The 13,329-nt window shown below is 27.0% G+C and overlaps 1 protein-coding gene and 1 long non-coding RNA gene across 2 annotated transcripts; one reads left to right on the forward strand and one right to left on the reverse strand.

Moving 5' to 3' along the window:
- Positions 1-1,652: 1,652 nt before the first annotated feature.
- On the reverse strand, positions 1,653-8,383 carry LOC111029023. Its single transcript, XR_002603963.1, has 3 exons — positions 8,236-8,383; positions 6,956-7,136; positions 1,653-6,868 (listed from the first exon to the last, which is right to left on the reverse strand). It is a non-coding gene; the product is annotated as an uncharacterized LOC111029023 (long non-coding RNA).
- Positions 8,384-10,738: 2,355 nt separating this feature from the next.
- On the forward strand, positions 10,739-12,966 carry LOC111029021 (omega-amidase NIT2-like). Its single transcript, XM_022307842.1, has 6 exons — positions 10,739-10,873; positions 11,005-11,151; positions 11,767-11,951; positions 12,118-12,286; positions 12,380-12,613; positions 12,707-12,966. The coding sequence occupies exons 1-6, from the start codon at positions 10,852-10,854 to the stop codon at positions 12,805-12,807; spliced, it is 858 nt and encodes a 285-aa protein (XP_022163534.1). The 5' UTR covers positions 10,739-10,851; the 3' UTR covers positions 12,808-12,966.
- Positions 12,967-13,329: the final 363 nt, after the last annotated feature.

A 13,329-nucleotide genomic window follows, 5' to 3' on the forward strand; every position in this document is an offset into this window, starting at 1 on the left:
GGTAGGTGCCTCATCCGCTCGCCATCGTCCGTCGACGTCACTCGTCCGTGTTGGTTAAAACGATTATATTATGAAATAATAGGTAATAATATTAATATTAGGTATCGTAATGCCATATACGTAGCAGAAATGTCCGACGTTGGCGGTTGAGAATATTTATTTATTAAAATATTACAATATTACCCGAACGTTGTTAACGTCCCATAATAATAAACAATATGGTCACGACGATGGTTCGCTGCAGTTATAGAGACATAACTAATAATATATTATATTCGTAGAAATTCATCTTCAGATCCACTTATACAAGTGACAAGTATAAGCGTATAGCATACCTGCAATCGTTCAAACCATTACGATTTTTTGCTATAGGAGCATATCAAATGGTCAAAATTATTTTTATGACACCACATAAATATTTTCCCGAATAGTATTTACTATAATAAATATTTGGTTTAAGTACCTACTTAGCTTGATGACAAAAATATAAATATTATTAATATGTACAAGTGAGCAAGAGACAAGAGTGTATATGGGTAGTGTATTGTGTATAAATATATATTATATGTATATGTATTAAATAGAGGTTATATCTCTGTTCATATTCTAAAATGTTAGTGCACCCGGCAGTGATGAACCGGCCTGGGAGGGGAAGGGGCAATTTGTCACAACTCGAACCCTTTGAAGTGTCAATGAAATCAATATATTTAATATGTATAAAAAATAATAGTAAATAACTACATGGACAATAATGATTACTATAATACTATGACTCGTGGATGTGCATGACTACCATTCATAATTCGTGTAATACTCATGGTATGAAAATACAATACATAATATATGCCTAATACTTTTATAAGTTAAAACCATAGGCGCAACTATTCATGAACATGCGTATCCTATAAATGAGTGCAACTATAATAATTGTATAAGTATGTTCCAAATATTAAAAAATTACATAAACTAACATTAGTCCAACGAAATAAAACAAAAATATCTTTTTCGATATAATTTAGGCATGTTGCCAAATACGACTTAAAATTTGTTTGTGAGTGCATTTTTAAGACTCGGAACATTAAATAACTTTACTCGATGAAAATATTTTAAAATACTCAAGTACATGAGTACATCCTTAGCTATATAAAGATACATAATGTTATAAAGGAAAATGATGTCTAATAAAAAAATGTTTCACAAAATATGCTGAATATTAAATAAACACTTAGGTAAATAGTTAAATGCGTTATCTATACTTATACATATCTATTTTCTAATTACTGGTTGTAATATATACAACGCTATAGCTGGTTATACACTTATAGCTACTTACATTATTTAAAGATACAAAATGTTATACAATAATCATATTATAGTAAACAATAAAAAAAATGGAAATGCATTATGCATAATAATTAATACCTATATATGAGTAAATAATAATTTATTAGAAGGACCCTGAATATTAGCCCAAATAATAGGTGCCAAAAACTTTTTTAAGTTCCTATAATCAATAGGCAATACAGTAAGTAACGCTAATCAGTAATCAATTTGATAATTTTAAGTAAATCGGTATTTATATTGTTATTTGTTATGGTACATACCTATAATATTATGCAGGCTGTATCATTAAATCTGAAAAATTTATTTTTAACTAAAATAATATTATTATTATTTATTAATATTATATAATTACTAAGTATATACCTAATATTATTTTATGAAAAAAAAATGATTTAATGCAATGAGATTGCGATCTAGTGAACCACTGAAAGTCCAGCCTTGGGCAATACATTTATTTGAAGTGAATACGAATGTACTTAAACAACGTATGCCGAACTAAATTATTCTAACCAAGAGTTTAATGATGTTATCCTTTATGGCTTTATGATTTTCTACTGAGTAATGTATGGTGGAGACTGTTCGGTGGGGTGTAGGAGCTAAACACACTGAAGCCAAAATAATAGCGTAAATAGCTATGCGCTGTTGCATTTAACTATATAAGTATAGGCATACCAATTACAAATCTGACCCCTGGGCTGTGACTCTTGAGGTGTATAGCTTAATTGTTTTTATCTATGTATCAATGGTTTTATAAAATTTAAATCAATATATTATGTATAGTATATAATATGTTCTACAATATTTCAGACTCGAATTAAAAAAAGAGAGTCAATATTCAACTGAAATTTGTCTTGCTGCATGCAGTAATAAAATAGTTATGCACACGTATATGGTATACCACAGTAATGTGCATATTATTTATATTATATACGTAAAGACAAACTGATAAGATACATATGTCGGTCGTTTGTGACTTGTGAATACCTATACTTTCCACCTACGTCACGTAAGGATGCCACGCCTGACACATAAAAACTCAGCAAATCCTATAGGTATACATTGAATATTTGTAAAAAAAACTTAAATATTCTAGGTAGGTACCTACATATAAAGTATAAATTATTAATATTATACGATGTATAGGTGTTATCTAAACTATATAAACCAATGAATATAGGTAAGTTATCAAATGTTATTAATAATCAATCAAGTCAAAGATATTTTTTGTAAGAATAAACATCTTTGTTGTAATAACTTATAAATTTTAAAATAATAATTAATTTATCAATAGATTTTGAATCTTGATTATGTATATCAACAATATATAAAATAAATGATATTAATACTACAACTTGCAGATAACGCTTAATAACAAAATATTTAATTATTCACTTAAATGTACATTACACCTATACTAAAAGACAAGAGTCAAGATTGTATACAATAGAAGACTTGAAAATCGGCAGGTACTCGGGAGTGTCAAGGGTATCGATACATTTTTGACCTAGAATCATGTTGTGAACACGAAAATCAAACAGTTTGTGGTGGGGCTTCGGAACGCAAGGTATGTCCGACAGTCTTACATGGATTCTCAACATTCGATGATAGTACATAATGATAATACTTTTGTATACTATTAAAATGTGTAATATAATTTATTTTCTACAAATTGAAGAGTTTAGAAACTAAATTTTACAATAGCTACAATAGCTAAATACCTACAATAAAAAGGGAAATATATGATTATGAATTAAAAGTTTGTCAATGAAACAAGCCCGCACAGTCTATATATAAATTTTAATAAAGAGACTCAAATGATTTAGAGAAAAAATGTCTATAGGTACAATAATTGATAAATAACGCATATAATCAATATTTTTGAATAATATCATAGTATATTTTTAATATTATACACATCACGTACCTGCAGCTGCAATCCCACTGCGTCCCAATAAACATTTATCCAAACAAGGCGTTGAATGAAATTAATATTGTAATCTTACTCAACTTTATGTGTAAACACATATGTTTTATACATACGGATAATCAATAATAGATATATTTTTTTAATAGAAAACCTAGGTATCGCAACTTAATGTTTATACCACAATACTATAATTATGTATACAAATAATAAGGAATGTCAATAACCTTATGAAATAAACAATTATTTATTTTATATTTTTAATGTAAGTACTCAAATCCACTAACTTCCTATGAAAAAATTGCAAAATGAAATGATTAAAGTATACTTGTATTTGAATTTGCAATATTAATTTTATTAAAGAAATTATAGGTTCAATACTATTTTCAGAATTTTTAGAACCTCATTATAATATTAATCTAACGTGTATATTTTAATGATCTTGCAAATAAAGTGTGTATTTTTATTACGGGTTTAAAATGAATACATGGCGTTTATATTGAGTTATGCAAACTGAAAATCATATAAATAACTGTATTTCTAAACAAAATGATTAAAAAATTGTAATGTTTTTTTTTTATTATTTAAAAGACATTCCTAGCCTGAGGCTACCTAAATCTAGTGACTTTTGACAATTTACATATTAGTTTTAACAGATTAACGTGATAATTAAAAATATTTGTAAGTACTATGGATAATTGACAATTGGTAATTTTAGATGAACAGAAGTAATGTGGTTACAATAATATTTTAATATTTACATATTTTGTTTACTAGGCATGTTAGAGTAGCTAGGAGAAGGTTTAGGACTAAATTTAACTCGTTAAAGATATTGGTGACGACTTGCAAAGGTTTAAATTTTAATGTTAAATTATACCACAAACTTAAATTGTCATTTGCAGTCCATTTAATAATATATTATATCTGTATAATAAGCACCCGGCACTGTTTAACTAATATTAAAAAATATATAATTAATGCGGTATGTGCAATTATGTATAGGTGCACAAACCAACGGATCGTGGTTCAATGGTTCATATAAAAATTGAATACTTTTTTTCGTCTTAATGGTCTTACACACAAAAAATAACTTCATTGAAAATATCGAACAAAAACCCTAACCTATTGAAGACGTTTTTAAAGAACGGAAATAAGAACCGTATATACTAAATAACTATATATAACATAGGTAGGTATATAATGAATATATGATTTACTTATATAGAATAGAAGAGAAATCGTATGCCTATAAGCGAGTCTTAAGACGAATAAAAGTTCCGAAACAGTGAATAAAATGAATAATGTAGGTTGGATTGTAGGTTGAATATAATTTTTATGTTAGGTATAATAGCTATCATTTTATCTAATTGTTCATAGCTAAATCTACTCAAATTTCTTTTAAGATGTACTACCCAACAAATATTGTAACAATATAAACGCAAAATAAATGTTTTGGTGCCTAGGTATTAATACTACTCATGCATTTGTTCAAGAAAATAAAAACTTTTTCTTTATTTTTTATAATATTATGATCGTTTTTCGGTAATATAATTTATCTATGTTAGTTGTAACTGTTGAGCTATAATAGTTAAATAGTAATGCTCAATTAAAAAAAAAAATTATTTAGGTGATTTTTTTGCAAAAATAGAAAAAATATTTCTAATACTCCTATCATCTCAAACAATTATGTTTTCACTTTATTGTATGTATTATTTAGTATTATCTATCTTTAAATTGTAACTATTGGTATTATTTGTCATCATTTTGTTAAAGGCAAGTACATTTTTAGACAAAATTGTGTTTATGAAAATAAAGTATTGTCGTAATTACTAATCTTAAATGATACACTTCTGGTCTACTTATTATGTAATTAGTAAATAATAATATATAATAGAAAGATAATTTATTTCGTTAAATTAATGGGGGTTTCTATCGAAATAATTACGTTGGGAATTCATTAATACCGAAATATCCTTTTTGTGCTCAGATACCATGGTTTTTTGAAGAATGAAATAATACTTTACTTGTTAAATCTTCACAAGTTTTCTAATGCATACCTAATTATCGTTTTAGTATAGTTCACCGTTTGTGCATTGCATTCTATGTTTGTAATATTATCAATTTTTAATTTTTATAATATATTTAGGTTTCCACTATTATATTACACGCTTGAGGCCGTGAAGATATTTCACCATTGGTGCCTTTATATATAGGTCCTATACTCCTATATAATAATATATCCTTATTCCTTATATATTATGTTTCATATCGAATGTTGTTATTCTAAGACCTATCTGCTAAAGTATTAACATTTAACGTGTTTTGTTTTGTTCTTTTTACATAATATGTATATTGTTTATAAATAATCCGTTTATGTGTTTTGACCTTTGTCCTTACTCTATTTTTTGTATTTTTTCGAATTGTTTTATCGTGCTTATACAAGTAGGAGGGATTAGTATGCTTAACTTGTATTTGCCGGTCTCGTAGTATGACACTTTCTCTTCGACAGTCATATAGCAATCTTCTGTCACGTACATACATCTCAGATATCCTCATCAGAAGCTGCTCTCAGTTTTGTCGTCTTCGCAGTTCATATACTAGTGGATATTTAACTTTCACATCACATGGCTTTAATGTATATATAGGTACCTTGTGATCCAACGGATGATCTTGATTCTTCGATTTATTGAATGATGACTTTCTTAATGTTGACGTCCACATCCTATATTGTTCGTATATTATATACGAGTAAACGTATATGGCGGTAATAAAAAATTATACATATATCGTATACTGTGTATTGTACTTAAATATATACAAGGAAAAAACAAAACAGTTATTTATAATATAAAAATAGAAGGATTGACGGTATTTTAAAATTGCTTCCGAGATCGCTATAAGGTTGTTCAGATTTACCAAACTATTATATAGTCAAGTTATTAGGACACACTCTAAAGACTGCAGTCTACAATCTCCAAATACTTAAACTGAAAATAGTATTCAAAATAATTAGCTCATTAAACATTGATTATTTTAGAGGGCACCGACTGGTTATCAAAGTTTAAAAAATGTATACAAAAAAATTAATTACATTAAAATAAATGAAAAAACTGTGAAGGGGGACGTGAGCGCCTACGGGCAAATGAATTTTAAGAATTCAAAAAAAAATTTAGAAAATACTGGAGACTGAAATCTAAAATCTCCAAATTCTTTAACCGAGAATGGTATTCAAAATTATATCTCTAGGTTAGATTTTTTATATTAATAAGATATTGATGTTAATAATTCACCATTGATATAAAGCTATAAAAACACATATTTTGTAATATAATATTACAATACTTACTTTACAAAACTTCAATTAATATACCTGTGAATGGTCAATTGGGATATGCTTATAATTTTTTTCGAACAACTTGACCTGGCAGTATATCAAATATACTAAATTCGGCACTAATTTCTTAAAGTAAATTTACAATTGCTGTAGGTACTGAACTTACATTTTGGCCCAGACTTTGATGCTTTCATACAAAACAAGATGGGAGTAGAATTTAACAATGACTTCACACTGTCAAATTTTTGTCTTCCGCCTTTTGTCACCTAAACATATAAATAAAATATTTCTACATTTTAGCTAGCTGTATTGGAATAGCACCAACTCTAATACATTAACTTGAACACCATTACCTACGAAATAGTATACGTTTATTTATTTACAGCATATTTTATTGGTTTTATTCGTACAAATATGATCATAAATGTTACTGGAATTAGTCTTCTAAAACTAAATCCGCAAGAATGTTGTTCATGTTCTAGCATGGCTTTGACAAAATGGCATAAAAATTGTTCAACATACAACCAATGTAATCTAAATACCACAAAATACTGTATTCATTTCATTAAGTCTTCATAGAGAAATCCATAGATTTTTAACAAATAAAAAAAACCTAAAAAAATAGCCCACCTAACCTGTAAATATTATTTAAAAAAACATAGTTGTGCAATCAAATTAATTGATCAGTTACAAAATCGTTAGGATTAAACATTTCAAACTATTTTTGATAAAAATGTTAATACTCGAAGGTCAAACAGCTTAAAAATATGTACAAGATCCCTTATTACAAATTGTTCTTATTTAAACAAGAATATAATAATATTAAAAATAAATAAATATTATATTAATAATAATATTTAAAATCAACAGGCTTCATTTTTTTTATATTCATATAATATATAAATTAAACTTTTGACAAAAACTATATTTTCAATTTTAATACGTAGTTATGGATTGTACAAATTTAAAACAAGGTTCCTCACAAGTTATTTTTATACACATAAAACATATCGTTAATAAATATATGTAATTTGTTTATATAACCTCATGATCGGTCACAATACGATTACAGATTTAAAACCAGAATAATTGTTGACACATTATCTCATCATAAGTTTTTCTCACTAAAACTAAAAAAAGTATTGTTAAAGCCAAATTAATTTACTATATGTCTTTGTTTGCAATCAAATATTTTTACGAAAAATAATAATTTAAATTAATTTGTTGTAATTCAAAAAAATGTATAACCTATACAGAATTTACCTTTAATTATTATAGGTACTTTTAAAATCTTGAAAATTATTAACAATCGACAATGTAATTCAAATAAATATATCTAATATTGATATTAAAGATCAATTTATTTAATAATTATTTACTATAAGGGACTTTTTTCTGGAGATTTTTTCTCGAAGTTTTTTTCCAATAGATTCTCTATTACCTACAGTACATATTTTCTATCACATATTGGTGGATTTTTTTAAAAGTTCATAGAATGATTGATAACCACGAAGTTCATAAGCACTGTGTAGTGTAATAATAACTTAGAAGTTAAAATTATGTAAAAATAAATTGTATACATTTTTAATACCTACTTTTCAGAATTATCAGTATTTACTGATAAAATAATTACCTTGTACATTAGTTATACAAAAATACATGACATGTAGATGGGTTCAATCAATTTTAAACCGTTTACAGCAAGTGTTTTGGCGATGACATTTACCACGAAACTATTAACCACAAACAGAAGTAGAACAAAACAGCTATACAATTATCACACTCTAAAGTTATATTTAGTATATTTATTCTGTTTATACCTTTAGATAACATTTTTTACCACATGACATACTTTGTTATTAATTGGGTATATAATCACTAATTAGTTCGCTAAGGATGTTACGATAGCCACCAGTCGGTATGGATAATCATTAATCAGTAAGTTAATACTTAATAATATATTGTTTTGATGACCTGTAACAAACATGTCAATACTTGATAAACTTAATATTACCTGAAAATTGTTTACAACACACATTTTCAACAACAACAACAATTCTATTAAATTATAGACTATACATTTGTTAATTAGATGTTTGATAACCCGTTATTCTCAACATTTTGAAAAAAAGAGGCCTCATGAAACTCATGTTTTATTTGAAAACTTTTAACCCTCGATAGTTTGATAGTTTTTATTATCCCCTAGACCTCTGAATTATCTAGAATCTACTTTACGTTAAAATTAAGGAGTGTCTTAAGCCTTAAAATATTTAAATATATATACGTTTCCGAATCTATGGAATTCTGCAATTAATAATTACCTATTCGTATTTCATAATTATTTAATTGTTTATTAAAATGTGCACAAATAATACAATTTTAAAATGTATTATACTGGTATATATGTGTATAACCTAAAGTCTAAACAATTTAATAAAATGTATAGGTGTATTTATTTATGGACAATTTTACACTTATTAATGATGACTCGTAAGATATCGGCACTTCGGCGTTGTACGTCTATTCAAAAAAAGGTTCATCGAAGTACCAAGAAATTCAAAATGAAAAAAAAAGTTCGTTTGACTGGGAAGATTTAAAAAGGTTTAAAAGTTAAAGTTTTTTTGCTGTGATGGTAATTTCTGGTGCCTATGCTTAATGGCGCATTTATTAATAAAATATTATATTCGTATGATATATTGGTAATAATAACGCAATCGCAATTTTATACCCAATGAGTTTTTAGTAGCTATAACGTTGTGAACTACTAAAACCATTTTTTCTAAATGTCTTAATAAGTATTAGCCAAAAGGTATATATAGCATGCCATGTTGAGAAAAGGTTCACCCATCCGAATAGGTACCTACTATTATATGAACTTTTAATAGGCATGCGGCGTTTAACGATGTGTTATAAAAGTAACTATAATTCACATTTATCCACCATCAGCTCTTAATTTTTCAATAAGATCATAAACACGACATTACATATAATAGTAGTTAAATTATATTGTGTATAGTGAATTATTAATTCATAAACACTGAATATTGTATAATACGAAAAAAAGTGGGCAAGTGGGTACCACTCTATTGTACATTAGATTTCGTGTATATAATATAGCCGTATAGGTCACTGTAATAGGTTTTTTAAATATATGAATTCGATGATATAAAATCATTGAATACGTAAAACGATTCTGAGCGAAGACTGTCTAGTCTATATTATTATAAGTATAGTTTATGATATTATTGCTATTAAAATAATATATTTTACAATTAGTACAACAACAGAGGTTGAATTAATTTTTGCCGGAAACATTGCATTTGAAAATGTTATTGTGTGTATTTGAAATATGATAGAATACAATTCACTTTAAAAGTTTCAAATATTCACGAATAAAATTATTAAATTGCTAAAATTGTTAATCTTTGTTAAGTATCTAATTTTGTCAAAATTTGAACTTAAAATATCAATAAATTTTAATTTTAAATTCCTTATAAAAAAAATTCTTGCCTACGTATTGTTCTTAGGTATTACCATGTAGGCAATACTTACAGTAGTCAAGAAAAATAATAAATTATCGATCTATTTCTATAATATATCTGTAATCTATATGTATAGGTACTTCATTATACTTATATTTAACAGTTAAGAAGTAAAATGCTTAAATAATGCATATTTTATTAGATATTAGTTTATGAAGACAAATGTCTAATATTAGGACACTATTATATATTTAAACAATTACATATTTTTATATTTTATTAGATAATATGCATATAAGGGTACTTTTCTTTTCGTCAATTACCACAAATCATACTTGGTGACTGATAAGTAACTTCAGTACCTAAATTAATCTTATAGTACCTATATGGTTTTTTTTGATTAATTTAATTAGGTAAGTATGAGTATATAAAATTATTATAATTGAATTTCTTATCAGACTCGTGTGTAATATTTCCGCTCCCCGTGCTGCTGCTTTCATAATCATAACACAAACAATAAAAACAACAGAAATAGGCAGTATCATTATAATATAATGACTGTTGGCCTGTTAAAATGGTTGCAATGCTTTAATGCTTATCGCTGCTTAAAATGGACTTATAGATACCAGAATTGAACTCTGCAGGTGAATCTTTTAAAGTGTAACACTCGCCCTATATAAATGCTTGATATTATCAAAGATATAATATTAGTTCAGTAGTAGTACCTTAATATTAGATCAGTCAATCGCGTTCTTGCGGAAGTGAAAATGACTTCTCCGAGTTCTTCAGGTGAGATACGGAATACATAAATAAAAAAATAAAAATAGAATATTACAAATTACAATATATTTTATTTATACATATATTTCTATTTAACATAATATTAGTAACATTGTTAATATTCAAATATTACCTATTAGATATTCGGGCGGCCGTATTGCAGTTGTCCGTGTCTGCCGACAAATCAACGAACATAGCCATCGCTGTGAAACGTATACAGCAAGCAAAGTTGAATGGCTGCACATTAGCCGTACTACCAGAATGTTTCACTACACCATACGATAATGGTAAAATTAGATAAAATACAGTTATCGTCTATCGACATTATTTAATGAATGAATTATTTGGAATGAAATTTTAATTATAAATTGTGTTCAGATTTAAAACATTTACATAAGTCATAAATTAAATATAGCGTTTACAAATACGTTTAATATCTATTATTTAATTACATTTTTAAAAATGTTTAGTGTTTTTTTTTTTTTAGAAAACGTATACAATTGTTATACCATGTTAAGTTTTTATAATTATACACTATACAGTACTTATACAATAGTTAAATCTGTAGAAAATATGTACCTAGTACCTACTAACAACTAAAAATACAACTACAGCATACACCAACCAACTGCAGTCTGCGAGGCAATATATGTATATATATATACAATATACATAAAGTAATATAGTTGTATAAATTATCAATTACGTTGGCGCCATTCATAATATCCTGCATATATATATTAAATGATTTTCTAGTGGATTAAAATAATTGATTTAAGTAGGTATACATAAGCACATACCCGTATGATACCAATGCATATACCAGCCACATACTGTTATAAAATTAGTTGATTACAGTAGGAGATTTTTAATCTGATTCCATTATTATTATTTGTTTTTAGCTTTGTTTAGAAAATACGCCGAAATCATTCCCGGTGGTGAAACGTGTAAAGCTTTGTCACAAGCTGCCAAGTCAAACCAAATGTACGTTGTAGGTGGTTCAATCCCAGAGTTATGTGATAACAAAGTCTACAACACGTGCACAGTTTGGGATCCAAATGGAAACCTAATAGCCAAACATAGAAAAGTACTATTAGCATTTTAAGTTTTAAATATTTAGATACCTTATAATAGTTATATGTTTCAACTTTTATTTGAACGTCACATTGAACATATTATATTTATTTCAATTCTTTATGTCTGGAAAGATTAAGATGCAATTAATTTACGAAAAATATATTCAAACTTCACAGGTTCATTTATTTGATGTAAATATCCCCGGTAGTACTTGCTTCAAAGAATCTAATGCCATGTCTGCAGGAAATACACTTAATACGTTCCAAATGGGTAAATTTAAGGTCGGATTGGGTATTTGTCATGACATGAGATTTTCAGAAATGGCAGCGTTGTATCAAAAACAAGGTTTGTCCTTATTCATCGCGAATACGGAATAATAAAACATAATATTAAACATATATGATTATTATATTATGCTATAAATATTTTGGATTTAAGGATGTGATTTGTTGATATACCCTGGTGCTTTCTGTACGGAGCTTGGACCACCACATTGGAGCTTATTAATTAGATTCCGAGCATTGGAAAATCAAACATTCGTGATTGCTGCTTCGCCGGCCAGGGACACTAAATCTAATTACGTGGCATGGGGACATTCAATGGTTGTGGATCCCTGGGGTAAAATTGTTAAAGAAGCTGATGAAAAGGATATGGATTTATATGTAGATCTTGGTAAACATGATTTTTATTTTCTTGAACAGATCTTTCCTTTCTGTTTAAAAATGAGTTTTATACTAAACGTGTTGTTATTCATACAATGTATAGATTTTACGATTCGGGAAAACATTAAACAGCAAATACCCACTGGAAGTCAGAGAAGAACTGACATATACGACACAATTGACGTGAAAAAAAATTTAAAGTAATACCATTTTGATTGATTGACTGAGACTTAAATACCTAATATAGTCTAAATGGCATTTTTGGAAATCGGATCACCGCAATTATTTTAATCATAAAGATATTAAAAGAAAAAAATGTAAAACTGATAAATCATTTAAATAAAAGCAGATACCTATAGTAAATTATAAATTTATAAATATAAATATTATATTACAATCATATACCATAGTTTAATTATTTATATTTTTATAGTGTAAAACTATAAAAGTATACCTACCTATTACATAGTTAAATAGGTAGGTATTATAATACACAATACGTCGATACCTACACGCATCAATACCTTAACCTTAAATAACTACGAAATATTGTAAAAAAAACAAGTAAAGCGAGTAGGCGATGAGACGAAACAATATTACTGCATGTATATTAAGTACTAAGTTGTAACTATAGATATATAGGTTAGATGTCTATACGAATCGCTAACTGCAGAAACGGGACAAGTACATTTTTATCAATTTTGATTTTATTATCATTTTTCGTTA

The sequence above is a fragment of the Myzus persicae genome, unplaced genomic scaffold, assembly GCF_001856785.1.
Source record: "Myzus persicae strain clone G006 unplaced genomic scaffold, MPER_G0061.0, whole genome shotgun sequence".
Classification (NCBI taxonomy): Eukaryota; Metazoa; Arthropoda; class Insecta; order Hemiptera; family Aphididae; genus Myzus; species Myzus persicae.

Excerpts from the sequence above, each read along its gene's own strand:
- LOC111029021 (XM_022307842.1), top strand. The coding sequence starts at position 10,852 with ATGACTTCTCCGAGTTCTTCAG. Across the intron at positions 11,152-11,766 it reads CACTACACCATACGATAATG|CTTTGTTTAGAAAATACGCC; the intron begins GTAAAATTAGAT and ends ATTTGTTTTTAG. Across the intron at positions 12,287-12,379 it reads AGCGTTGTATCAAAAACAAG|GATGTGATTTGTTGATATAC; the intron begins GTTTGTCCTTAT and ends TTTGGATTTAAG.